Below are 27,321 nucleotides of genomic sequence, written 5' to 3'. Positions count from 1 at the left end.
TCGGCATCTTGGTGGCTCTTCCTTCTCGTCAGTAAAGCGATACATACTACTACTGTGGACACTGCTGCAAATGTGCTTCTGGGACTCCTGCTTCAAAATTCTTAGACACAACTGGAGAGATGACTTAGTAGTTAAGAGCACTTTCTGGGGGCTGGAGAGATGGCTCAGCGGTTAAGAGCTCCCGACTGCTCTTCCAGAGGTCATGAGTTCAATTCCCAGCAACCACATGGTGGCTCACAACCATCTGTAAAGAGATCCGATGCCCTCTTCTGGTGTATCTGAAGACAGCTACAGTGTGCTTATATATAATTAATAAATAAATAAATAAATAAATAAATAAATAAATCTTAAAAAAAAAAGTGCACTTTCTACTCTTCTAGAGGACCAAGTTCAGTTCCTAGCACCCACATGAGGGGGTGCACACAACTGCCTGTAACTCCATTTATAGAGTCCTTACCCTCTCTGGCTCTGGGTACCCACACATACATGGCAGAGACTCAGATACATAATATGAAGGTAGAAATAAATAATAAAAATTTCAAAACAGAAATGTTTAAAAACTTCACATGTGGTACATATACATAAATGCAGGCATTCACACACACACACACACACACACACACACACACACACACACACACACGCATAAATATCTTTTTAAAAACCGTTCTTGGCAGCTCCGAGGTGGCTCAGTCCACCTGTGTGAGCCTGAGGCCCTGAGTTTGGAGCCTTCGCAGCCACATGACAGCCAGCATGGCTGGCAAGGTGCCTCGGCAGGGAAAGGCTCGTGTGCCTGGCTGATGGCCTGATTCTGGTGCCTGCAGCCACATGGCAGAAGGAGAAGTGACCGTCACAAGTTGTCCTCTGACCCCGACAAGATTATAAGCATGTACCTCCACACTTGGCTGCCTTTCATATTCAAGGGAATTTGCATGGCCTTGGAGACAAGAGGAGATGACAGTTGCCTTCCGATGAGAGAAGATGTGTTTACAGATGGGAAGTGCCCGTGTTCGGTGGACTAGTGAACAAGCAGCCGGTCTGTACAGTAGGAGCTCAGCTCAGCCTAGGACATAATAAGCATGTGCGCCCTGGACCTAGTGGAACAAGTCGGTCTGTCCTTAGAAGCAACTTTTTATGGAGGAGGGTGTTGGCTGGAAACTTTTTTTTTTTTCCCCCAGAGCTGGGGACCGAACCCAGGGCCTTGTGCTCGCTAGGCAAGCGCTCTACCACTGAGCTAAATCCCCAACCCCTGGCTGGAAACTCTTAAAGATGGGTGAGGCAGAGTCCTCGGTCCTGAGCTGATGGAAGCATTGTGCATAGAAAGGGGCATTTCAGTTAGCTTTAAATAGGACAGACTCCATGTTTAACATGCCTTGTTTCCAGGCCTCCAATGCTGTCTTATAAAGACTTTTAGTGTCCCCTAAGAGCCAAAAAAAAAAAAAAACCAAAAACAAAAAAAAGTCTGCTCAGCTTCCGGCAGGCCCTCTGCTTGCCCGTGGCCAGTCCCTTTTTACCCACTCAGAAGTGTTGCTGCACAGAGCTTCTTGTACTTCCTGCACCCTTCCTTAGCTCGCCCTCTGATTCTTTTTTTTAAACAAAGCAAACAAACCCAAGGCCAAACGTTCTATTTTACTATATGCTACAATAAATGTAAGTAAAATAATTACAACCTTGTGAAATAGAAATTCATGAAAATTGGGAGAGGTTAATGTTAAAAAGACTGGCAGGCAAAATAGTGTATAGACGGCACATGTTAAATGGTTCACGTTTAGTTCCTTCAGTAGTCACTGGTTCCTAAGAAGTGTTTCAAGAAGTACCCGAAAGATGCGACTAGAAAAGCAGTGAGGGCTGCAGAGACGGCTCAGGTGCTGGTTCCCAACACCCACATGATAGCTCACAAGCCTGTAACTCCAGTCCTAGGGGATCCAACACCCTCTTCTGGCGTCCACAAGCTTGCGTGCACATGACGCACATATATATATGCAGACAAAATCCTTACACACATAAAATAAGTAAACTTTAAAACTTTAACGAAAGGGACAGACGTTCTGGGGTCTGTGGAGTTCACCTGTCCCCATCAGCAGAGGGTCATACTGAACATTCTGCAGACACCACTCTTTCAAGTGCGCAGCCTTCATGTGCTGAGCCTATGCTCCAACCAACCACCTTCTTCATGAAGGCAATGCTGGAGGAACTCATCCTGGCATGACACAGTCTAGAGCTGGCTTGGCCGGCTGTCCTCAGGCCAACGTCACGCTCTGGTTCTTAAACAACAGTTGTATTTGCACTCAGTGCTTCCCAGTGTCTCTCCAGGAAGCCGGCCACCCTAAATTGCATTCAAGTGTCTTTCATGGTGTGCATGCCTTCCAGAATCCTGAATGGTGATGGTAATGGTAACTCTTCTCAGTTGACGAGGGCCTCCCTTGCATGCTAAGTGGGCCTCCCGTCCACTCATCCATCCATCCATCCATCCATCCATCCATCCATCAGTCCCTCCCTTCCCTGTCTGTGAAATGTCTGATAGTGTAAAGCACAGCAGCTCCATAGCAAGCTGTGTCCTACAGCCTAAGGATTGCCTGGGGCAGTGGGCGGAGACTCCGCTGAACTTAGGGCAAGCCAAGCCGACAATGTTCCCTTACTCAGGAGCAGCCTTAGGTCACTTCTCTTAGGAATCCTCTCCCCATTTCTGCTGTTATTTTCCCCTCCCTGTCCTTTTCTCTCTTTTGTTTGATAGGAGGTAGTTGAGATAGGGTCTCATACAGCCCTGGCTGTCCTGTAACTCCATCTGTACATGAGGCTGGCCTTGAACTCACAGATCCTCCTGCCTCCGCCTCCCAAGTGCTGGGATTAAAGGCGTGCACCTTTACTATACTACTACTGCCTTTCTTTTCTCTTAATTATGTGTATGTGTCCGTATGGAGGTGTGTGTACATGTGAGTGCAAGTGCTTTTAGAGGCAAGAAGGGGTTGGGTCACCTAGAGCTAGAGTTAACATGTAGTTGTGACCCCCTTGAACTATGTGTTAAGAATCAAACTAGATCTGCAAGAGTAGTGCCTGCTCTTAACTGCTTAGCTATCTCTTTCTGTTTTTTGTTTACTCGTGCGTGTCTGTGTGTGCATGCACACACTCACATGAGTGCACTCATGTGTATGTGTATATGTGTACATGTACATGTGGAGGCCAGAGGACAGCTGAAGTTGATGCTGGATGGTTTCCTTAATCACTGTCCAGTTTACGAGACAGGGTCTGTCACTGAAGCAAAGTGACTACACTTACTGGTCAGCTTGCCTCTGCAGGCCTAGGGTTACGAGCAGGCTTGAACAGAAAGTGCCTTGTCAGCAGAGGCCTCCCGGGTCCTCCTCTCTCCTCCCCCCCCTTTCCTCTCCCAGGTCCTCCTCTCTCCTCCCCCCCTTCCTCTCCCAGGTCCTCCTCTCTCCTCCCCCCCTTTCCTCTCCCAGGCACTCCTCTCTCCTCCCCCCCTTTCCTCTCCCAGGCACTCCTCTCTCCTCCCCCCCTTTCCTCTCCCAGGTCCTCCTCTCTCCTCCCCCCCTTTCCTCTCCCAGGCACTCCTCTCTCCTCCCCCCCTTTCCTCTCCCAGGCACTCCTCTCTCCTCCCCCCCTTTCCTCTCCCAGGTCCTCCTCTCTCCTCCCCCCCTTTCCTCTCCCAGGTCCTCCTCTCTCCTCCCCCCCTTCCCTTCCCTCCCATCCCCTTTGGTGCAGACCAAGCGGAGCTGTCTAGGCATGGGTTACAGGTGCGGACACCACACTCGGTTGCAGTTGAACTTTCAAGAAAACATTTTTGGGCAACATCATATAAGCTCGTAAATTTCATTGCTATGGAGACAAAAGTAGTCAAAATTACTTGGACAAAGAGTTGGTAGAGAGAGCGTGGTTTGTGCCAGCAAGATTTGCACACTTGTCTCTGTCCTTGTCAGAGCAGTGCAGCTTAGTAATGGGAGAGGGCAAGACCAGTGGGCCAGTAGAAGAAACTCACAAACCAAAGCTTGACAGATGTAAACAGCCTAGGTAAGATATAGAAGAAACAAGAGGGGAGGTTTTTATTACATTGTGGGTAAAACGTGGTTTTATAAGATATATCATGTGAGGACATTAACTATAAATCTCGTGTATGAAAAGACACTTGAAACAAAAGACAGAAAAAAGTTGTGGTAATACCTCTGTCTGGCAAGTGTTCGTGTACAGAATGTATAGGAATGCTAATCAATTAATGAGAAAAGGACAAGCCAGTTGAAAACAGCTGCTGATCACTTGGACTGCGTATTGTCCATCTGATTCTGCTAACATCAAGTGTCCAGTAGCTACAGAGCCGTTCCCTTCTCAGGTCTGCAGGTGTCGTGTGGGGATGGCAGGCAGGTGCAGTGGTGAGGACATGCTTTTGTCAGTTTCCAGAAGAGCAGAGAGAGTGCTTGTGTTAACATCACGTTCTGACAGTTAATCATCACATTTCTTTTTAAGCTTTTTATTAATTTATTAATTCCTTTATGCATATGGGTGTTTTGCCTGCATGTATGTCTGTGTACCATGTATGTCTGGCACTTGAGGAAGCCAGAAGAAGGCCTGAAATCCCTCCCCTGGACTGGAATTACAGGCATTTGTTAGCCATCCACCATGGGGGTCCTGGGTATCAAACCTGGGTCCTCTGGAAGAACAGCAAGTACTCTTAGCCACTGAGACGTCTTCCCTAATCATGTTTTAGTTGTATTGATATTACTATTTCTTTAATTTTTGAAATTATAAATGCATGGCTTCTTATTGTTACATAAATGCATATGTATGTTTATGTTGTATGTACATATGCCTGTGTGAATATATTTTTTCTAAATGTATAAGTACAACATGCTCAGTATAATATTACTTGTATATCTGTTTCCAGGATTGACCATTTGGAATTGAATAATCAGTTGGCATGCTCTTCCTTAAGGAAGACTATTTCTCCTGCTCTCAGAGTTCCTTAGCTGTCTGTAGTTCTAGGTGTAGAGTTGAGAACTCCTGCCTCCCACACACACAGATTCAAGTGCCTGCTGTGTTGTTCTGGTAGACTTCTGACATTTGCAGGAGACACAACAAACTCCCTATTCCTCTGGCTGTTTCAACTTTTCTGTCCTCAATTATATTTTCTTAATAACCAGGGTTTTTCAGTTTGATTTGTTTTTATTTTTATTTGAGGTAGGATCTTCCTACATAGCCCTGAGCTCATATTGTAGACCAGGCTGGGTTTGAACTCACAAAGATCCACTTGCCTCTGCCTCCTAAGTTCTGGGACCCACCACACCAAGTTCTTTTTTTTTTTTTTTTTTTTAACTTGAGTATTTCTTATATACATTTCGAGTGTTATTCCCTTTCCCGGTATCCGGGCAAACATCCCCCTCCCCCCTCCCCTTCCTTGTGGGTGTTCCCCTCCCCCCCCACACCAAGTTCTTAAAAGCCAGTTTTGAAGTCTGCTGTGCACCAGCAATATAACTATGGAGAAAGTTCTTTACTCTTTCTATGTATGTCTAAAATGGAGTTAAAGACCCAGCAGGATGGCTCAGCAGCTTAAGGCAGCAGCTACCACCAAGCCTGTCTCCGCCTCTGGAACCCATACGACAGAGCGTTCCTACAGTTGCCTCTGACTTCCACACATGCGCTGAGACACATGCTTGCCCCACCCCAAACATAAATATAAAATGTAATAAATAGGTCAAATAAAAGTGGATGTAGTTAGTACCTCACTAGCTTGTCATGGGAAATAAATGATGTTTATCTTCAGTTCTAGGACAGTTCAGGATGTGGTATTTGATAATTGGTATTATAATATGGAAAAGCATCTGCCCCTGACCAAATCTGTCTGTTCTACACGAAGAGAGCTTGGGTGGAGAGCTGCCTAGTCTGAAAATCTTGCTAGCTCCAAGCCTCTGACTGAGAGCCCTCCCAGGTGGCGTTATCCTGATTTGGTCATCACCAGGGACCTAACACTGCAAGCTCAGAACCCGAGGTCTGTAAGAACGTGATGTGATGAGCAGTGTTCTTGGGAGCAGACCTACATGTTTGGACTCACCAGGGTGAAGACTCATTTGCAGTGAGGAATAGGACTGTTCATCAGACTGATCCTTGAGTGTGGCGGTTACTGCATTCCTTCTGTCCCTGAAGGCCAGTGCCATGGAAGATCGATTCTGGTTCTCTGCACAGCAGTAAGTGCAGAGAGCCCTGCTAGGAAGGTAGTTTTAGTGACCGCTTGCATCCGGCCCTTTGTGCTCTCAGCAGGTGCCTCTGTTGTATTTATGAGGTGGGAGACCTACTGAGCCTCAGCCTTGAAGGAAACACACTGACCAGTCAGTGCAGAGACTCTCTAGACCCTAGACTGTGGTCAGGCTTAGGTCATAGTTCTTGACAGTCAAATTTTCTTTGATCAGTCTGAGGGTTCTCAGAATTCTGAAGTCACTTAGATGTCTGACATCTGGTTAATACTAGGTCTTAGTGTTTTGGCATTTTTAAAAATGAATCACGGTGTGTTTAAACTATAACTTTCTTCATTCTTAGGTGTTTAAGCTTTATAAAAGTACCTTTATTCATCTGATGTAATTGTTGGTCGTCTCTGAAGCTCACTGCCCCCATCTGCTAACCTAGGCCTGGTCCTGGAAGCCTCTAGACTCTGTACAATCTAATCCAGGCCTAGAATGTTTTCAGCCTCTGAGATGTGCTGCTGAGTAAGCTCACCCTTTCCTGTTACTTCTGAATTCTTCTGGCTGCTTCAACTCACTGTTCCGGCTCTAACTCCTCTCCATACTCACTGATTCAGTAACTCTGGCAATCCAGTCTAATCTGGCTCCTTCTCACTCTTTGACTCGTTCTAGCTTCACCTGTGTCTAGCTTGTTCTCTCCCTGCAGCCTATCTCTGTACAGCTGCGTTAAACTGCGTCCTCTGCACTGCGCTCTTAAGTAGCTAACCTTTCCTCTGTTCTGAGTTGGGCAGATTCTGTTCTGTCAAGTCATTCTCTGATTCGTCACTTTGACATCACTTTTTTTTTTTTTTCACAAATCACCATCATTTATTTCCTAGGCCTAAGAATCAGTCTCTTAGTACAAAGGGCAAATAGTTTTGGGTCAATCCTTTCCCAAAACTGGATCTGTAAGGGAACTTAGAGCTGCATAGATCATCAGAACTGAGCTTAAAATGTCTTTAAAAAAAAAAACAACAAAAACCCAAAAAAAACCCAGAAAAAAGTGATTGTCCATTCTCCTCTCTCTCTGAAAAAGTTATGTTTTTAAAAAATGTAAAAGAGGCTTTTAAAAAGGGCTAGGAAGAGCTTCTCAACAGACGGCTGGCTAGAGGGAGCTGGCTGGAGGGGTAAGTGGTGGCGGGACGTCCCTGTCCAGGTGGCAGCTGCTCATCTAGGGGCAGGGCCTGGCTCCAGCCCCGCCCAGCTGAGTAAATAGCACCTTTGAAGTGCACCTGGGCACCCTGGGCACCTGGGGAGGTGGGGAAGAGGAACCTGTGGTGTGAGTGGAGGACTCATGAGGCTCTCAGTCAGCCTGGCTGGCCAGGGCTCCAGTGCAGGAGGGACAGCAGGTGTCTCTCAGCCTGTGAGGACCACAGGCAGACTCAGGACGAGGCGTTCAGTCACTGCTCTCCAGCTGGCTGCTGGCTTCCTTGCCTGGGGTACTTCCCTCTGCCTGTCCTTCTGCCCCCTCAAGTGCGAGCTCGCCCAGGTCTCCAGAGCTTCTACACTCTCACAGCCTCCCAGTCACCCTGGATGTCAGGGACTGCATTCCAAAGGCCTGTCCAGTCACAGGAGGTGAAGTCCGAGTAGGAGGACTCGACTTCCATCATGCCTGTGGCATCGCTCCTCAGGCTTAGTTTAATTTCATTTTCCTGCTTGCATTGCTTCAGATCTTTCACTCTTTTTTTTTGGTTCTTTTTTTCGGAGCTGGGGACCGAACCCAGGGCCTTGTGCTTCTTAGGCAAGCACTCTACCACTGAGCTAAGTCCCCAACCCCCAGATCTTTCACTCTTGATTACCCAGCGTAGAAAGTCTGCCGCCTCATCGCCTGGTGGAGCCTGGGCCACTGGCGAGCACCTCCCCAGGGTGGCCTGGCACCCGAATCCCGCTGCCGGAGCAGTTAGACATCACTTTTAAACATGTGCTTCCTTCCACAAACTTTACCTTCATTGTTTGGGATTAAAGGTGTGTACTAAGGCCTGAGCCACACCACATCTAGAAACAGGTTGTTTCAGTAAACAACACAATTTCAGGGTCACAATGTGATCAGATATTCTGCACAAACCTTAAGCTGGTATTCTGGAAGTACTCTACGTCATTGCTGTGTGTAAACACAAAGTGCCCATGCTTTGTGTGTGCATGTGGGAGTACACACTAATGTTCCAAATTTCTGCTCGTGTACCAAGCAGGCCTCAAGCTCATAGAGATCACTGCCTTAGCCCCCCAAGCACTGGGATTAAAGGTATGGACCACCATGCCTGAATCCTTAAATCTTGAATATGATCAATGATATTATGATGGTTAATCTCGGTTGTTACCTGGGACGGAAGCCTCTGGACAGACCTGTGCAGGGTTATCCTGATAAGGTTTCTGGGCTGGGCTTCTGGACTGTAGAAGGGGAGAGTAGAGAGTGAGGTAATAGAAGCATGAGTGACCATCTGCTTCCAGCTCCTACAGCCCTGACTTCCCTGCTGCTGGGGTCAGTGTCCTTGAACTGTAAGCCAAAGCAAAACAACACAATCCTTAGTCAGTCGGGGTGCTTTTGTCAGAAGTGTTTATCACAGCCACAGGAAAGTACCCAATCCTACCACACACTTAATTGGTCCCCACTCTACCTTTGCAAACAAGCCCAGATCAGGCCTGTGTCAATCCTTGGTTAGCTTCTTCTGGTTAGCTCCGCTGGATATGAAATGATAGCTACTGTTTTCTTCTGCCAGCATTAGATAGAACGGCTCTAATCTGTAGTCCTCCAAAGTAACTTAGTTCTTATTAGCTGTGCTTAAATTCTACAAGATACATAGACTGAAGGATATCTATGTTGGTGCAGTTTGTTGGTTCAAACAAGCTATTTGTCTGGGTGTGAGCTGTTAGCAACCATTAACTTAAAGATAATAAGCAGCCCTGGGAGTAGAGCTACTGGTGGCATGCTGGTTAGATGTGCAGGGGCCTGGGTTTAAATCACAGTACTGTGCGTGGACAGATAAGGACGGTGAGAACAAGACCGGTGACTAAGGGCTGTGTAGGGAAGTGTCCACCACGCAGCCTGCTGATCTGATTAGTTCCTAGCACCACACATCATGCATGCACAGATTAATAATAGCTAAAATAAGCAAAATAACAATAAATTCATAACAGGTGTGGTGGCATACACCTTTAATCCCAGTCCTTGGGAGGCAGAGGCAGGCAGATCTCTCTGAGTTTCGGGCTAACCTGGTCTATGAAGTGAGTCCAGGACAGCCAGGGCTCCCCTGTCTCAAAAAACCAAAAATAAAAAAAAATACATTTGGGGCTGGGGATTTAGCTCAGTGGTAGAGCGCTTGCCTAGGAAGCGCAAGGCCCTGGGTTTGGTCCCCAGCTCCGAAAAAAAAGAACCAAAAAAAAAAAAAAAAATACATTTATAGGGACAACAGATTTGGATAACATGTGTTTCATGCATGAAAATTTACCTTTAGGATAACTACTGATTTTCATAGCTATCCCGTTCTGTATTTAGCTAGGCGTAGTAGTGCATACCTGTAGTCCACAGGCTCAGAAGGCTGAGACGAGGATCCTTGGAGCCAGACGTGTGGGGGCTAGACCAGGCAGTTCTGTGTTAACAAATAGTAGGATGGAGTCACCGTGAAGTAACTACCTTGTCTTTTGCTGTAAACATGCCTCATTGACGTTTGTAATCAGGCTATACAGGCGACATCAGACATGTGAGGGAAGTGAAGTCAGCAAGGCTCACGTTTTACATTCTCATGTCTTACTGTTCAGGACCCACAGAGCCAATGCGGCACTAGCCTCATCCTTCCTTTTTCTGCGGGGTCTCAGGCCGTAACTCGTCCTTCCACCTCTTCTTTCTGCCTGCATTTGCTCATGCAGTATCCTGTCCCCCACGCTGCTTTCTGACTTCTGCTGTGGTGAGTGAACCTGCACTCAGTTATTCGCAGCTGCTTGGCATGGTCGCTTTCCCTACTGAAATCATGTTTGCTCTGTGTAGTCTCTGACGTCTTAGCAGGGACTGGCTATCAGGCAGAAAGCTGCTTTGTTGTTTGAGGGTTTTGGTTTGCTTGGTTTGGGGTTTTTTGGTTTTTTTGTTTGTTTCTTTTGCTTGTTTTTGGAAACGGGAGCAGCAGTGCTGAGGCTCATGGACGTGAACTACAAGAACACTGCCTGAGTGTGTTGTCCTTTGTTTGAGAGCCAGGCCAGTCTTTACCTCTTGGGCCTGCTCACTGGGCTTGCGCTCTGTCCTACACAAGGATGAGAGTTCATGCACAGTTCATGTCTTTGACACCCGTCTATGCCTCATTGAAAGAAGACCCTTTATATTCCAGCCACACAGCACAGTCTGCAGGGAGTCAGTGGCATCCCTGGCTGAAGGTCGAGCTGAGGCTACCTCGGCTCCTGTAATTCAACTGCACTGTTCGCTTTTAGCATCTTAATTGGACCCTTACTACCTAACTCAGTGTTGCTATTAAATAACTTTGAAAGACTTTAGAAAAGTGGAAAGTATAGGATAAAACCTTTAAATTTATTTTGAAAAGATAGCAGTTTTATGTTTCTAATTTAAACATATTCTCATGGGAGGAGAAGCCCTTGGTCCTGCTAAGGCTGGACCCCCCCGCCCCCAGTGTAAGGGAATGTCAGGGCGGGGAGGCAGGGGGGCGGGAAGGGGTGGGTGGGAGAACACCCTCATAGAAGGGGAGAAGGGATGAGATGAGGGTTATGAATGGGAAACCAGGAAAGGGGATAACATTTGAAATATAAATTTTTAAAAATCCAATTAAAAAACATATTCTCTAATTGCTTAAGGTCTCACTATGAATAACTTGTTAAATGAAGCTCTCTGGGTAAAATCATGACCTGTTTCTTGGTTCTCATAGGACTTTAGGCTCTGTAGAGGCACTAGGATAAAGCCTGTCTCAGACAAAGCCACCATTAGCCAAGTCTACCAGGGTCTTGGTTAGGTTCAGCGATTTAACTATAAGGGAGTATGTGAACAATTCCTTCACTGAGAGTAGAAAGTAGAATTTCTTAGGTACCACATCGTTTCTATCATTAGACTGCCTGTCTTTTTTTTTTTTTTTTCCTTTCTTTTTTCTTTTTTCTTTTTTTCGGAGCTGGGGACCGAACCCAGGGCCTTGCACTTGCTAGGCAAGCGCTCTACCACTGAGCTAAATCCCCAACCCCTAGACTGCCTGTCTTGATGCTTTGTTTCCTAGTGAAAGTGTGGCAAACTATATTGCTCTAGATTTAACATTGGTCACTGGGCTAGTGCCTGAATGTTGGTGTGCACGAGTGTGGGTTGTCAGCCTGTCTGTCTTAGTTAAGATTCCTATTGCTGCCACAAAACACTATGAACATAATTTAAGTTGGGGAGGAAGGGGTTTAGTTTATGTATATTTCCAAACCAATGTTAATTATTGAAGGATGTCAGGACAGGAATTTAAACAGGGCAGGCTCCTGGAAGCAGGAGCTGATACAGAGGCCTCTCGGAGGAGTGCTGCTTACTGGCTTGCTTCCCATGGTTTGCTCAGCCTGCCTTGTAGAACCCAGGACCATGGCATCACCCGCCATTGGGCTGCCCAACCATGCTTGCCCCCATTGATCACTAATGAAGAAACTTACAGCTGGATCTCATGGAGGCATTTCCTCAACTGAGGCTCCTTCCTCTCTGATGACGTTTGTATCGAATTGCACACAAACCCAGCCAGTACAGTGTGTATACTGAGCCAGAGGCCTTGGATCCCTGCAGCTGGAGTTGCAGGCAGTTGTGAGCCATCTGACATGGACGCTGGGAACTGAACTTAGGTCCTCTGTAGGAGCAGCTCTTAGCTGTCTCCTTCCCCTTGTGCCTGAGTTAAGACCTTTGAAATACCAAATCTCAATGCTGCCTCCTCCTTTTGAAAATTAACAGTTTTTCTCCCTCAGAAGGTATAGACTTCTCTCCATCCCTACTCACATACACACAGGACAACACAGTGTGCCTGGTTCCTCTTCATTGTCTGGGTGGCCTTAGGCAGGAGGGCACTCGTGACCAATAATAAATATTCTTCTCCTTTGCTTTTTTCACATACTGTTTGGTTTGTTTGGGTTTTTTTTTAAAGATTTATTATTTATGTTATGTAGATGAGTACACTGTAGTTGTCTTCAGACACACCAGAAGAGGGCATCAGATCCCATTACAGATGGTTGTGAGCCACCATGTGGTTGCTGGGAATTGAACTCAGGACCTCAGGAAAAGCAGTCAGTGCTCTTAACCGCTGAGCCATCTCTCCAGCCCTTGCTGGTTTTTTGAGACAGGGTTTCTGTGTGTATCCCTGGCTGGCCTTGAACTCACCAAGATCTGCCTGCCTTTGCCTCTGAGTGCTTGGACTAAAGGCATGTGTCACCACATCCAGCCATGTCCTGTGTTTTTAATTATACACAAAGCCACCTCCTCTCTGCATTTTTAAAAACGAGTAGTGGATTCCATATGTGGCTGATTTATAAAATCTTATTGTTGCTTTTGTTTAGCTTTCTGGCTGGTCTTAGGTAGCCAGGCTGGCCTAACTCACTTTGCAGCCAAGGATGGCCTTGCCTCCCTGACTCTGCAGCTTCTACCTCCCAAGTGCTGGGATAGAACACAGGGCTTCATCCACAGAAGGTGAGCGCTGTGCCACCTGACCTACATCTGCAGCCCTGACCTACATCTGCAGCCCTGGCTTATTCCCTAGTAAAGTACCTAAGGGTCTGTCACCTTCTCCTTTACTGTGCTTTAACAGTCCTGCTTACTTGCCTGCCTCTCTTTGGACATTTGTCGTTACTCTTGAAATCAAGTGCTTAAGGCCTTTGACTGATTCACACAGAATCCAATGGGTCTCTGTCCTGGCAGATCCACTTTGGCATGCTGAGAGTAGCCCATGTGCACAGGACTCAGGGTCCTCATGTCTCAGAGCCGCCCCTGAAATAACACACACTGGCATCCATTCCAGGATCACTTGGAAAACTCTAGACAGATAGAAGGCATGGCTTTTGTTCACAGAAATTGCCCCTTCTTTTCTCTGCCAGCAGTTCTTAACGTATAGCTGTGTCTTCTGTACAAATGGCCATGTGTGGAAAGACATCTTCAGCCATGTGGGGACACTAGGAAGGACACTTCCAGTCCCACTGCTTGGGCTGCACCAGGAAAACAGTTTAAGCTTTGAGCTTGAGTGAATTTTGTCTGCGACCGTACATTTGGGCCAAGAGAGTAACCCATGCCTGCAATCTCACTACGTGGGGGAGATAGGAGGATCACAGTTCAAGGCCAGACTGGGTTCAGGAGACCCCATCTCAAAACAAAATACTCTTTGGTAGCCGACTGCTGGCATGGCAGTGCTGACACACTCCAGTCTCTATTGCAGACACTCAGTGGGCCCAATGAGGCTTCCTAATCATGTCCGTTAGACTTACTATTTTATGTGTATAGGTGATTTGCTTGCATGTATGCCAGAAAAGGGTCACCAGGAGCTGGAGTTACATAGACTGTTGTGGACTACTACGCAGATGCTGGGAATCGAACCTGCATATTCTAGAACAACTAGCGCTCATAACCACTGAATCAAATTCCTAGCCCCTCCACCTTATTTTCTGAGACAGGCTTTCTCACTGACGAGCTCACTGACTCAGTTTCAGCAGTTGGCTACTGACAGCTGGAGCCACCAACATGCATCACAATGCTTAGCTTTTACATGGGTGTTGGGGATCTGAACTCAGGTCCTCTTGCTTATGTGACAAGCACATTACTGACTGAGCCATCTGCCTATACCCTCAAGGGACTAGTGACATGACTTGACAGGAAAATACAGTTGCCACCAAGCCTGATCCTCTCAGTTAGATAGGAGGGACCCGCATGATGAAAAGAGAAAACTGCTCTTACACATTGTCCTCTGACCACCACACACTCAGGCACATACAGACTCCCATAAGCTGAGTAAATAAATATAATTTTTAAATTACATCCTTGGAGTTAGAAAGATGGCTTAGAAGGTAAGATTTGGGGAAACGTGTCTGTGGGTAGAGCACTTACCCTGTACACATAGGAACCTGAGTTTGAACCCCCAGAACCCATGTAAAGGCAGGTGTGATAGCACATAGCTCTACTGTTAGATTTCTGAGGTGAGGTGGGAAGCCTAGAAGTTGTGGGCCAGCTGGTACAGAGTGGTGGACAACAGAGATTCTATCTCAAACAAAGTTGAAGGCAAGGGCTGGCACCAACGCTGTTTGTTGATCTCCATGGGCATGCATATGTTAATCTCATACATGAACATGCACACATATAAATAGGCACATATCATACACATGCCATACAGTTCCAACCACATGCCCCCCGAAAGTCCCACAACCTTGGGCCAGATAAAGGTTTTGCCATGCAAACTTGACCACCAGAGTCCTGTCCCCAGATCCCATAGTAGAAGAGGAGAAACCAATTTCCAAAAGTCCCTTGACCTCCAGACATGACCCAGCAAACTAAACTACTAAACATGAAGCTTACAAATGTAATTCTTATATACAACCTGGTTTCCAGCTCTCAGCTGCCGTCTCCCTACACAGAGATGGGGGTTATTTCTCTTGAGGTTCTAGGAATTGAACAGGGGCCTTAACCATGCTGGACAGGCACTCTATCATTGACCAATGAGACAGGGTCACACTAAGTTGCTGTCCTAGTTGCTTTCCTACTACTGTGACAGAGCACCATGACCAGGCAACTCAGAGAAGAGAGTTTATTGGGGCTGGCTCACAGTTCTAGAGACGTAGTCCATAGCCATCATGGTGAGGAAGCGTGACAGCAGGCAGGCACAGCATGGGAGCAGTAACTAGAACTTACATCTCAGCCTCAGCCACAAGGCTAGGGGGTCAGGGTTGGGGTAGAAAGAGAGAAAACACAACTAGGAATGTCATGGGGTTTTTCAAACTTCTCAGGTCAGAGCACCAAAGGATACTTTTTTTTTTCTTTTTTTCGGAGCTGGGGACCGAACCCAGGGCCTTGCGCTTGCTAGACAAGCGCTCTACCACTGAGCTAAATCCCCAACCCCCAAAGGATACTTTTTTTTTAAAGATTTATTTATTCATTTATTATATATAAGTACACTGTAGCTGTCTTCAGATACACCAGAAGAGGGCATCGGATCTCTTTACAGATGGTTGTGAGCCACCATGTGGTTGCTGGGATTTGAACTCAGGACCTCTGGAAGAGCAGTCGGGTGCTCTTAACCGCTGAGCCATCTCTCCAGCCCCAAAGGGTACTTTTAATTAGGACTTCTGGATCTCTCTCAGGTAGCTCAGCCTCTCCAGTGCTGTGCTCTGACGATGAGTATCCCTAGCTTGCTCTCTGACCATTCCTTGTTCATGGAGAGTGGGAATAAAGGCAAAGAGAAGCCAGCAGCCTCCACCCCTCCCCTCCCCAACACACACATACTGCCCTTTAGCCAAGGGTTTCTGACTTTAGCAATATCCACTCTTCTCAGTGTTGGCCTACTTTTAGGTTTTTGTTTTAGCCATAAATATAAAAGTTCAGAAGGCTGGGTTCATTGTAATTACAGTCTTGCATTGCCTGTCTGCCTGCCTGCCTTTGCCTTTTCTCCTGCCCACCTGCCTGCTTGCCTGGGTCTTTCTTTGTTCTGTCAACAAAGGTTGGCCTATAACTCACTATGTAGCCCAGGTTGGCCTTCAGTTTGCTGTGATCCTCTTGCCTTAGCCTCCTTGGTGCTGGGGTTAGAGGTGTGAGCTACCATGTCCAGGTAAAACCTTTTACTTTATTTTTTGTGGGATGGTTTGTTGTTGTTTTAGTGGTTTTGGGTTTTTGTTTGTTTGTTTTGTTTTGTCTAGAAAAAAAATCTCTCTATGCAGCCTTCGCTATCCTATGCAGATCAAGCTGGCCTCAAAAAGACCAGAGATCTATCTGAATACTGGGATCAAAAGTATACACCACCATACCCACCTTAAACACCTTCTTAGATAATAAATTATATTTTCTCTTATACCTTAAGAATAAAATATTGGGCTGGAGAGATGGCTCAGCAGTCAGGAGCATTGACTACTCTTCCAGAGGTCCTGAGTTCAATTCCCAGCACCCACATGGGGTGGCTCACAACTGTAATGGGATCTGATGCCCTCCTCTGGTGTGTCTGAGGATAGCTACAGTGTACTCACTCACATAAAACAAACAAATCTTTTTTAAAAAGCCATTCAGTCCTGCAATACCATTAGACATCTTTCAAGTGCTTGGTAATCATGTGACTAGTTACTACAGTAACCAGATTCTCTGTTGGAAAGCAAGGGAGAGCATTCTGTCATTTTAGGCAGTGTTGGTCTGAGTGGAAGAATTTGGAGAACTGCCAGTTATGGCGGAGCACAGCTTTAATCTCAGCACTCAGACAGAAGGCAGAGGCGGATCACTGTGAGTTTGAGGCCAACCTGCTCTACATGAAAACTCCAGGCCAACCAGGGCTACAAAATGAGACCCTGTCTTTGGAGAAGTGGGAAAGGATTTGGAAAGTAGACTTCTTTATTTGGTTTCTGAGTTCTTCATCCTTAATTTGTTGGATAAATGCAGCGTTTATAGGGTTCTATGTACAAGACCCATCTCTGGGGTTTGTTTAAAATGGATATGTGGGCCCTTTTCAGATTCTTGTCCCTCATGTATATAGTTCCAAGGAGGTAGATGGGAGCTAAAGAAGTTTGATCCTGGGGGCAGGGGGCAGGGGGCAGAAAATACAGTTTGTAAAACAGAAACTTAGTAGTTTCTGGTTTTAGTCCGTTCTCCCTTCATTTCTTCATGGCTAATTTTGTGTCCCCTGTGCTTGATCTGAGTACATCCTAGGGACCCGCTCACGGTGCCACTGTGCTGAGGGACATTTACCTTTTGTCTTTTCAGTTCTCATTTTTGTGTGTTGTGATTTGGCTATGCCCTAAGTAAGCAAAAATCCATTTTTCAGTTCTGTTTCAAACTGGGAGAGTAATGTTCCCCCTAGTGTTGAAGATGCACATGCTCTGGTAGAGCCATTGCCCCAGCCCCTGGGAGAGTCTTCCTGATGATGATGTCTGACCCAGAGTTGACGCTCAGGTTTGGGCCATGTGAGGGAGTAAAACGAAATTAAACACAGGAACTCCTCTCTAAAGGAGATTCTATCTAGTCAGCATGAATAGCCCCATCTAGAGAAATGACTTAGAGGGAAGGAACACAGCAGCAAATCAGTAGCAAACTATGAGCATGAGAACAATGAGTAGACAAACAATACAGCTGAAGCTAGGTCCTGGGAGGACTTACCTGATGGAAAGTTCAGATTCCTTCCTTCCTGTGACCGGAGAGTTTTTCTTTTTTCTCTCTTTTTTTTCTTTTCATTTCTTTTCTTTCTTCCTTTCTTCCTTTCTTTCTTTCTTTCTTTCTTTCTTTCTTTCTTTCTTTTTAGAGTGGTTTTTTTCCTCCCATTAATGAGGACATTAAGGTAAAGCCAATATTTTAAAAAAGTTCAGACTACGCGATTCAATCATTTTTATGTGTATGAGGCTGGGGTATGCATGTTCCCTCATCAGACCTACTGAGATCTGGGGACTGGGCTCAGGTCATCACCTTAGCTACAGACCTCTAATATGGATCTGTTGGTCTCGGGAATAGAAAGTGAGAAGAATTAGAGAGGAAAGCACATTCATCACCACTACGGGTGGAGACACAGCGCAGCAGTTGCGTGCTCCCTGCTTTTCAGAGGACTGGCTGGGTCTGGTTCCCAGCAGCCTCGTCAGGGCTCCCAACAGCCACGTCAGGACTCCCAGCTGCCTGGAACTCCAGCACGGGGGACTCTGACTTCTTCCAGCCTCCGTGGTCACATGTGTGCATGAGGACAAACCTTCAGACAGACAGCACACAAAAATAACCATGTGTGGCAGCTCATGCCTTTAGTCCCAGCACTCAAGAGGCAGAGACAGGTAGATCTCTGTGACTCTGAGGGCAGCCTGGACATCCAGAGGATGACCTGTATCAAGATTAATTAATTAGTTAATTGATTAAATTTAAAGAACTGTCTTTAGAATATTTTTAATCCTGGGGAAACTTGAATTTCCAAATAATATAATATTTTAAAAATATTTGCTGGGCTTAATTCCCTTGGAGAAGTTGCCTACTGTATTTCTTTTGTGAATTTTAAAAAGCAACATTAGAAGCTAGATGTGGTGGTACACCCCTGTAATCCCATACATTCTGGGGAGGCAAAGTAGGTAGATCTCTGTGAGTTCAAGGCCAACCATGTCTACATGTGTGCTCCAAACCAGCCAGGGGATCATAGTGAGGCTCCAAACCGACCAAAACCCAGGGCAGGGGGCAGCGTTAGAGCGCAGGAATCCTAGCATTTTGTTCATTGAGGCAGGAGGATCATCACCAAGTTGAGGTCAGCCTGGGCTACAGAGTGAGTCAGTTGCAAACAGAAGGGTGGAAGAAGGGAAGCTTCTGTTTGCTTGTTTCTTGTGCCTGGGTAGTTGGCTTGAACACTGTCGTCCCAGAAGCCATACCACCTCTTGTCCTATCAGATCCATCTGTGAATTTGCTTTTCAGTAAACACATGAGTTTGCCACTCTTTCTGTAAAAAGTGCTCTCCAGAAATGCTAGCTTATCAAATGTTCCTTAAACTGAGGCTTGGCCTCTGCCTCCTTAGGTGTCGTTTGTCTTTCTTTTCCTATTTATTATTTATTTATTTATTTTTATTGGATATTTTTATTTACATTTCAAATGTTATTCCCTTTCCAGGTTTCCTGTCCATAAGCCCCCTATCCCATTCCCTCCCCTTCTTCTATAGGCGTGTTCCTCCTCCCTAACCACCCCACTGTCTGTCTTTCCCTTATTCTATACCTGTGCTTTGAAATACAATGAAATTGACCTAAGGTTTTATTTTGAGCCCCTTGTCTCTCTCTCCTTGTGGTATTTGAAATATCAGTTTCAACTTTGAAAGGGACAATCTTTTTTTAAAAAAAGATTTATTTTATATATATATGAGTACACTGTAGCTGTCTTCAGACACACCAGAAGAGGGCATCAGATCCCATTACAGATGGTTGCAAGCCACCATGTAGTCGCTGGAAACTGAACTCAGGACCTCTGGAAGAGCAGTCAGTGCTCTTAACCGCTGAGCCATCTTTCCAGCCCAAGGGACAGTCTTCTAATTAAAAACTAATACACAGGAATACCAGTTGCAACTCTTTTTTTCTATTTTCCTTAAATTCTGCTTCTTCTTTCTTTTTTCTTTTGGGGGCTCCGTGGTGCCAGATTAAGAAAGTGGCGACTGCGCTAAAACATGGATAGATGCAAACATGTAGGGCGGTTACGGCTCGCCCAGGATCACTCCATCCTGAACCCCCAGAAGTGGTGCTGTCTGGAGTGCGCCACCACCGAGTCTGCGTGGGCTTGCCTCAAGTGCTCCCACGTGGCTTGCGGCCGCTACATTGAAGACCATGCACTAAAACACTTTGAAGAGACCGGACACCCGCTGGCCATGGAGGTCCGGGATCTCTACGTGTTCTGCTACCTGTGCAAGGATTACGTGCTCAATGACAACCCCGAAGGGGACCTGAAGTTGCTAAGAAGCTCCCTCCTGGCTGTTCGAGGCCAGAAGCAGGACCTGCCCGCGAGGCGTGGGCGGACGCTGCGGTCCACAGCTGCAGGCGAGGACGTGGTCCCGCCGCAGCGTACTCCTCAGGGACAGCCGCAGATGCTCACGGCTCTGTGGTACCGGCGCCAGCGCTTGCTGGCCAAGACGCTGCGGCTCTGGTTTGAGAAGAGCTCCCGCGGCCGTGCGCAGCTGGAGCAGCGGCGGCAGGAGGAGGCGCTGGAGCGTAAGAAGGAGGCGGCGCGGCAGCGACGGCGCGAGGTCAAGAGGCGGCTGCTGGAGGAGCTGGCCAGCGCGCCGCCGCGGAAGAGTGCGCGCCTGCTCCTGCACGCTCCCGGGCCCGTGGCCGTGCGCCCTGCTACCCTCGCTACCTCCCGGCGCATGTCCGCTGCTGCCCTCAAGCCGCGCCGTCAGCTGGCGGTGGCCCCGGGTGTTACTGGGCTGCGCAACCTGGGTAACACCTGCTACATGAACTCCATCCTCCAGGTGCTCAGCCACCTCCAGAAGTTCCGGGAATGTTTCCTGAACCTCGACCCCTCCACCTCCGAGCACCTGTTTCCCCAAGCAACCAACGGGAAGGCTCAGATCCCTAGCAGGCCAGCCAGCAGCACTGCCGCGGGGTTCTCAGTAAGGAGTGACCGGGCCCAGGGGTTCGAACCTCAGGGCTTCTGCTGGAGCAGCGGAGCCTCCATCAGCAGGAGCCTAGAGCTCATTCAGAACAAGGAACCCAGCTCAAAGCACATTTCTCTCTGCCACGAACTGCACACCCTCTTCCGAGTCATGTGGTCTGGGAAGTGGGCGCTGGTATCACCCTTTGCCATGCTTCACTCCGTGTGGAGCCTGATTCCCGCCTTCCGAGGCTACGATCAGCAGGATGCGCAGGAATTTCTCTGCGAACTGCTGCACAAGGTACAGCAGGAGCTTGAGTCTGAGGGCTCCACACGCCGGATCCTCATCCCCTTCTCCCAGAGGAAGCTCACCAAGCAGGTCTTAAAGGTGGTGAACACTATATTTCATGGGCAGCTGCTCAGTCAGGTAGGTGTGTGCCCACCCGAAACAATGTGGGAAGCTTGGGTGGTAGTTTGGGCTTCCAGATTCCTGGGCTAATTAAGTAGCCAGTGTTTTCAGTGACTGCAATGTTTCAAGATGGTTGTTTATGCCTGACACTATACTGGTGACCATGTAGGTGAACGTGGGTATTCGCTCTGTCTGGGTCTTTTGTAAACTGGACAGTTTGCAGAGAAGTCTGTTTCCAAAGTCCTTTGAAAGAACCTTCCTTTGTACTTAGGAGTAATTAGGAGTATGCCAAAGACCCAAGCAAGTCTCCTTCCCACTGCCCACACCTCCCTCACCCCCAAATTATGTAGGATGACCTTAGAGTCTGCCCATCCTGCCTCCACAGGTCAGGTGGGATTACAGACTCCAGTCCCCACTGCCTCTCCATTTCAGGACCGATCGTTAGCCAGGTCAAGACTTGGGCAGAGATTCCCAGGCCTTATAGAAATATGTACAGAGAGCACTGTTGTGGATTGTTTCTAAAGAAAGGGTGGGCAAGTTAAGGAAGGTAAGGCCTCTACAGTGAGATGCAGAGGTTGTGTGCCTCAGTTACTAAAATTGTGGAAAGACTAATGAGTAGGCATGGAAGGGAAACTGAGGCCCCATTCTGCCTGTGAATGGCACCTAGGAATATTGCAGTGGGAGAGGAGCATGCATGTCATCATGCCAGCACTTGAAAGGCTGAGGCAGGAGATCAAAGGTCAAGATCATCTAGGCTCTGTAATGAGGTCCAGGCCAGGAGGAGAATCTATCTCGGAGGAAGGGAGAGGGAGGGAGGAAGGGAGGGAAGGGAAGCACCAAGGGAAAGGGAGTGATTTGAGGGCAAGCAAAGCAGACAGTGATCTGTCATTTCTTCCTCAGCCCAGTTCCTTCAGTGCCTCAGAGGTAGCTTACCATCGCTCCTGAGGCAGCGTTCACTGGGAGCAGGCAGAGGGTGTCTTGTGGGTCCTCAGTTGCAGCTACTTACAGCATGGTTGGAAACACCAGCCCACAGAGTATGCTCCAGTGCCTTTAAGTCTGAGTTCTTATTAAGCTTTTTGGGAGAAGCGGTTGGTAAATTTATATGTGTTCTATGTGGGAAGCATGGAAACTATAATCTGCAAACCAATCTTGTCATTCTAGGTCACATGTGTATCATGCAATTATAAATCCAATACCATTGAGCCCTTTTGGGATCTATCCCTGGAATTTCCTGAACGATACCACTGCGTAGAGAAGGGGTTTGTCCCTTTGAATCAGACAGAGTGCCTGCTCACTGAAATGCTAGCCAAGTTCACCGAGACAGAGGCCCTGGAGGGGAGAATCTACGCTTGTGACCAGTGTAACAGTGAGTGCTGCATGAGGAGGGCAGGGATTGCAAGTGGACCGTGCTTTACGGAGCTGCTTTTGACCCTCAGTCAACAGTAACACCTCCTGCACTAAGAGCTCTAACCCATCTTTTAAAGATCGACTTCTCACAGCCTCTGGAGTAGCTAATACAGAGATTACAGTACTAAAAACAGACCTGAGCCAATGAGATGGCTCAGTGGGTAAAGGTGTTTGGCACACGAGCCTAGTGACTTGAATTCAATCCTTAGAACCACAAAAAGGTGAATGGATATAGCTGCCTGCCACGGTAGCACACACACCATGCACACCTACGCACACCTATGCATTCCTTCACATACCCACACATACCACACATACCACACGTACCACACATACCCACACATACCACACGTACCACACGTATACCGCACACATACCCACACATACCACGCATACCCACGCATACCCACACATACCCACACATACCACACATAAGCACACCTGCATGCACACACTCCTTAGAGTACTAACAATGCCTCCTGCTGGGCGGTGGTGGTACATGCCTTTGATCCCAGCACTTGGGGGGCAGAAGCAAGCAGGTCTCTGTGAGTTCAAAGCCAGTCTGGTCTACAGAGCAAGTTCCAAGACAGCCAGGGCTACACAGAGAAACCCTGTCTTAAAAAACCAAAACAAAAGAGAAAAGGTGCCTCCTTTGACTCCTGATGGCCTTAGTCATTGGGAAGTGTGTGAAAGTGGTCCCTGAAACAGGCTGGGGGACCCTAGTACTCAGCTTCATGATGCTTGGGGGCCCTAGGCTCACAAATGTAGTCTAATGGTTCCCGTTTCATCTAAATTCCCATTTGAGGGCTGTAGGATGAGAAAGTATGCTTTTGTCCTGAGTGCATAGATCTAAGTCTGTTAAGACTCATGCTGAGATGGGCTGATAGGGCTAAAGAGACTACTTCTCAGTCGGTAAAGGAACTGAGGTGGAGCCCCAACAGGGAAGAGGCCTGTGGTGCTGTCTTGAAGAAGGACATGCATGTGGGTCCTGATGCTTGCTGGTCACCAGCCTGGCCGACCTAGCAAACTATAGACCAGCAAGAGACCTTGTCTCAAATAACAAAACCAAATGTGGATGGCTCTGCACCCACGGTATTCTGCTAGCCTCCACAGGCAAGTGACCAGCACACAAGATCTGAGCTAGCAGGATGGCTCAGCAGATAAAGGCACTCCACCCAGCCTGACAACCCAAGTTTGATTCCCAGGACCTACATGGTCGACAGAACAGACTCACAGGCATGTGGTAAATGACAGCCTCCTAGGCATTTTCTTCTTCTTTTTCTCGGCACGCTCCTTCACAAAGAAGTGTCTCTGGGTCACTGGTTTAACTTACAGTGGGTCTCTTCTGTGTGATTACACGGGCATCATGTGCAGACCCTTCTGTGTCACTGTACTAATGCCCAGCATGCACAAATGGAAGTGCACAACAAATGTGGAGTCCATGTCTGTGTGTCTGCCTGTGTGTCTGCACACCATGTGTATGCCTGCTGTTAACAGACGTCAGAGTGGGGCTGGAGAGATGACTCAGCGGTTAAGAGCACCGACTGCTCTTCTCGAGGTCCTGAGTTCAAATCCCAGCAACCACATGGTGGCTCACAACCATCTGTAATGAGATCTGATGCCCTCTTCTGCTGTGTCTGAAGGCAGCTACAGTGTACTCATACAATAAAATAAAAATCTTTTACGGGGTTGGGGATTTGGCTCAGTGGTAGAGCGCTTGCCTAGCAAGCGCAAGGCCCTGGGTTCGGTCCTCAGCTCCGGGGGAAAAAAAAAAGACAAAAAAAAAAACCAACAACAACAACAAAAAAAAACAGACGTCAGAGCGGGCTTCACATCTACAAGAACTAGCTGTGAGCTGCCATGTGGACCTTGGGGACCAAACTCAGGTTGTCTTGCAGGAGCAGCCAGTACTCTGAACGCTGAGTAGCGTCTCCATCCTTGGTGTCCACATTTTATGACATATAAAGATTTAGAAACAAAGACTACAAAGTTATGGGTTATGCAGTGACCTAGACAATCAGTTTAATACACATAATGAGTTTGGAATATACATTGGGTTTTTTTCTTTGGGGAGGGGCTTGTTTCGTTTTCTGTGGTTTTTATTTTGTTGTTTGTTTGCTTGTTTGTTGTTCTGAGACAGGATCTCTCACACTTCCCTGGCTGTCCTGGAACTTGCTCTGTAGATTAGGTTGGCCTCAAAGTCAGAGATCGGCCAGCCTCTGCCCCTGGGGGCTGGAATCAAAGGTGTATGCCACCACACTAGGCCAGAGCTTTTTCCTGTAAGGAACAACAGGGTATTAACAGCTTTGTATCATTCTTAGATATGACAGAGTAGGTAGGAAACACTCTTAGTTTTTCCAGAGGGTATCCTTTCCTGGTAGCTAGATGTGCCAATTAGTCAGGACTTGTCTGTGCGCTGATAATGCAGAACGCTTTCAGGGCCTGGGCTTCATTGATTCAGTGCTTATGAGGTTTAAGGATTGCCCCTCTTCCTCCTTAATTAAACAGAGGCAAAACCGGTCAGTCTCAACAGAGTCGTTTCTGTTTCTTGGTGAATTTCTTTTAGGGAAACAAAGCCAGTCTGCATTTTCGTCTTAGCTCGCACACTCCCTCTGCTGTGGATTGTGGTCATTGCAGCTTCCCATGCAGAGCTCCAGCCTCTTCAGGGCTGGTTAGCAGGAATAGAAGAGGGCAGAGCCCCTTTGAGTGCTTCTTTGCATATCCCAAGTGTCATGACTGTGTGGCTGACCAAGGTTCTCCAGCAGCACACGCAGTCTGCTGCGGTCTGCCCTGAACAGCTAACCCTGCATGTCCTGTGGCCAGAGCACTGTTTGCACACGTGCCTCAGACCGGACTTGGCATCAGATGCTGCACTTTCTACTCTGAGCGCTCAGAGCAACAGTGTGGAGACCGTTGTGTTACCTCTGACGGGTCAGGAGGCACAGAGATCTCTGGCCCAGATTAAGAAAGTTTGTTTCCATTGCCTATTTTCCAAGGCTGTAGGAGTCTATTTCACTTACAGGTCAGTGGTTTAGAATCCAAATTAGAGTCCGCATTTATTCTTTTGGACTAGATGAACTTGGCTGCCTTTCCACCATGTCTATAAGAACTACAGTTCACCCAGGCGGTGGTGGCACACACCTTTAATCCCAGTACTTAGGAGTCAGAAGCCTAAGGAGATCCTAAGTCACTGGTTTACAGAGTGAGTTCCAGGACAGCCAGGGCTATACCGAAAAACCCCTTCCCAAAAAAACCAAAACCAAACCAAACAACTCCCCACCCCCGAAAGAAGAGCATTTCAGAAACCATGACAAAAGCCCAGAGCTACTGTTCTAGTTTGCCCTCTGTTGCTATGATAAATACTGACCAAAAGCAGCTTGGGGGAGAAGGGTTTGTTTTACCTTATAGGTTATATACAGTCCATCATAAAGGGGAGTCAGGGAAGGAACTCAGGGTAGGAGCTTGAAGCAGAAGCCATGGAGGAAGGAAAGCTGCTTCCTGGCCCACAGCAGCAACTTCCATACCACCTCAGCCCAGTTGCCGTGAACAGTGCAACCCTCAGTGATGCCCTCCCACATCAGTCATCAGTCAAGGAAGTGCTGGTCCTATGGAGCCATTCCTCTTCCTCTTCCAGGCCATCACCACTGCTAGAGTTTATATTTAAATATTTATGTATACCGTAAGCAATGTGTTGGGAAAAATCATAGTCTATGTTTTATTAATCATAATTTATCTTTTTCCTAAGCCTCAAATATATGTAACATTCAAAACAAAAATATATCTCTATGGAGGGAGCTGAGCCTCAGAGTTTTGAACAACATTCATTTGGTGTATGGGTAGCTATAAGCAGGAAGTCTGGCTAGGATGACATGTGTAGAGGGAAACCCTTTTTAGACTTAAGAGTTGATAATAGTTTAAAAGACAGCAATGTAAAAGTGTAGAACTATGCCCACTGCCTATGTCTTATACTTCCAAACAATGAAACCTAGGTAGGCAGACAACGACAGCTCAACCCAAACCCCTTGTTCTGAGTGGAGCTAGGAAGCTGTCAATGATCTGCAGAATACCTCAGGTCCTCCGGCTACACCTTAAAAGACTGAGCTGTGTTGGGTGCAGTGTGCACTGTGGTAGCCTCCACTTAGACAGTCTATAAAAAAGCCACACCACTTCTGGAAGCTGCTGGTGGCAAAAATTTGAAAGCAGATGTATCAGTCAGGTTTAGCTGCTAGTCAGAGCCCAATAATAGTGACTGTCATATAAAGAAGTCTGGAGGACACCCCAAGGCTAGAGTGTGGGGACATGGGCATGGACGACTTGCAGGCTCCTTCCTTAGTTTCCTCAGGTCCCATTACTCCTTTCTCTTAGCCACAGTCCAGAGGCACTGCATTAAGGCTGTGATGCTGGGAAATGCAGACATGTTTAGGATGTCACATTAGTACCTTAGATAAAACCCAGGTCCAATTTGTGACTGGATGACGCTCCTCACTGCCTATGTCTTATACCTTTCCGAACCATGTAGGCAAACGACGAAAGTCCAACCCCAAACCCCTTGTTCTGAGTGAAGCTAGGAAGCAGTTAATGATCTACAGACTACCTCAGGTCCTCCGGCTACACCTTAAAAGATTCAGGTGAGCTTTGGGATAGCTGCCTCAGAGGCTGGGGAGGACAGCTGTCTGCTTTGACATGGGAAAGAAACCTGTTCGTGTGGGGCCTTGCACTTTCCAGAGAGTCACTCTTGTCCAGAAGATAAGAAGATGACGTTAGAGCGGCAGCCTGAGCCTCAGCTCGCTCGCTCGCTCGCCATTTCTTTCCAGCATGCACCTAATGTCTGCCAGTGCTCTCCTCACCTTGTTTGGACTTAGCAAATTCATCCCAAGGACACAGTATGGAATAACCAGTGAAAGGGGCAGGCAGTAGACTACCCAGGCTATCCAGAGTCTGTTTGTTTGTTTTCTTTTTTTGAGGGGGTTGGTGGTGGTTCAAGACAGGGTTTCTCTGCCTCTGGCCCAGCTGTCAGCCCAGGGCCCTCTTGTGGTCTGTTCAGTGCTTCAGGGAAGTCCTGAATAGTAAGGAAGCCT

General features: G+C 47.3%; 2 protein-coding genes across 7 annotated transcripts in view; one reads left to right on the top strand and one right to left on the bottom strand.

Annotated features, from left to right (window-relative positions):
* Positions 1 to 27,321, top strand: part of Usp49 (ubiquitin specific peptidase 49) — a 64,505-nt gene that overhangs the window by 30,324 nt on the left and 6,860 nt on the right. For 4 of the 6 annotated variants that reach the window (XM_017596410.3, XM_039083485.2, XM_017596411.3 and 1 more), the window contains exons 3-5: positions 19,480 to 20,854; positions 21,998 to 22,202; positions 26,763 to 26,871. In XM_017596410.3, the coding sequence (XP_017451899.1) occupies positions 19,508 to 20,854; positions 21,998 to 22,202; positions 26,763 to 26,871 (1,661 nt within the window). In that variant the 5' untranslated portion in view covers positions 19,480 to 19,507. Of the gene's footprint in view, positions 1 to 10,909; positions 15,965 to 19,479; positions 20,855 to 21,997; positions 22,203 to 26,762; positions 26,872 to 27,321 lie in introns of those variants that run through there. The other 2 variants (XM_006244435.5, XM_063267083.1) reach the window with 2 other exon arrangements.
* Positions 7,309 to 7,831, bottom strand: LOC134480551 (cAMP-dependent protein kinase inhibitor gamma-like). The gene is given in 2 exon segments (XM_063268109.1): positions 7,309 to 7,717; positions 7,719 to 7,831. Coding segments are annotated over 2 exon segments (213 nt in total). The 3' UTR covers positions 7,309 to 7,617.

Source organism: Rattus norvegicus, chromosome 9 (assembly GCF_036323735.1).
Source record: "Rattus norvegicus strain BN/NHsdMcwi chromosome 9, GRCr8, whole genome shotgun sequence".
Lineage (NCBI taxonomy): Eukaryota > Metazoa > Chordata > Mammalia > Rodentia > Muridae > Rattus > Rattus norvegicus.
Note: the sequence above shows the minus strand (reverse complement) of the source record. Positions and strands in the feature narration are given on the sequence as shown.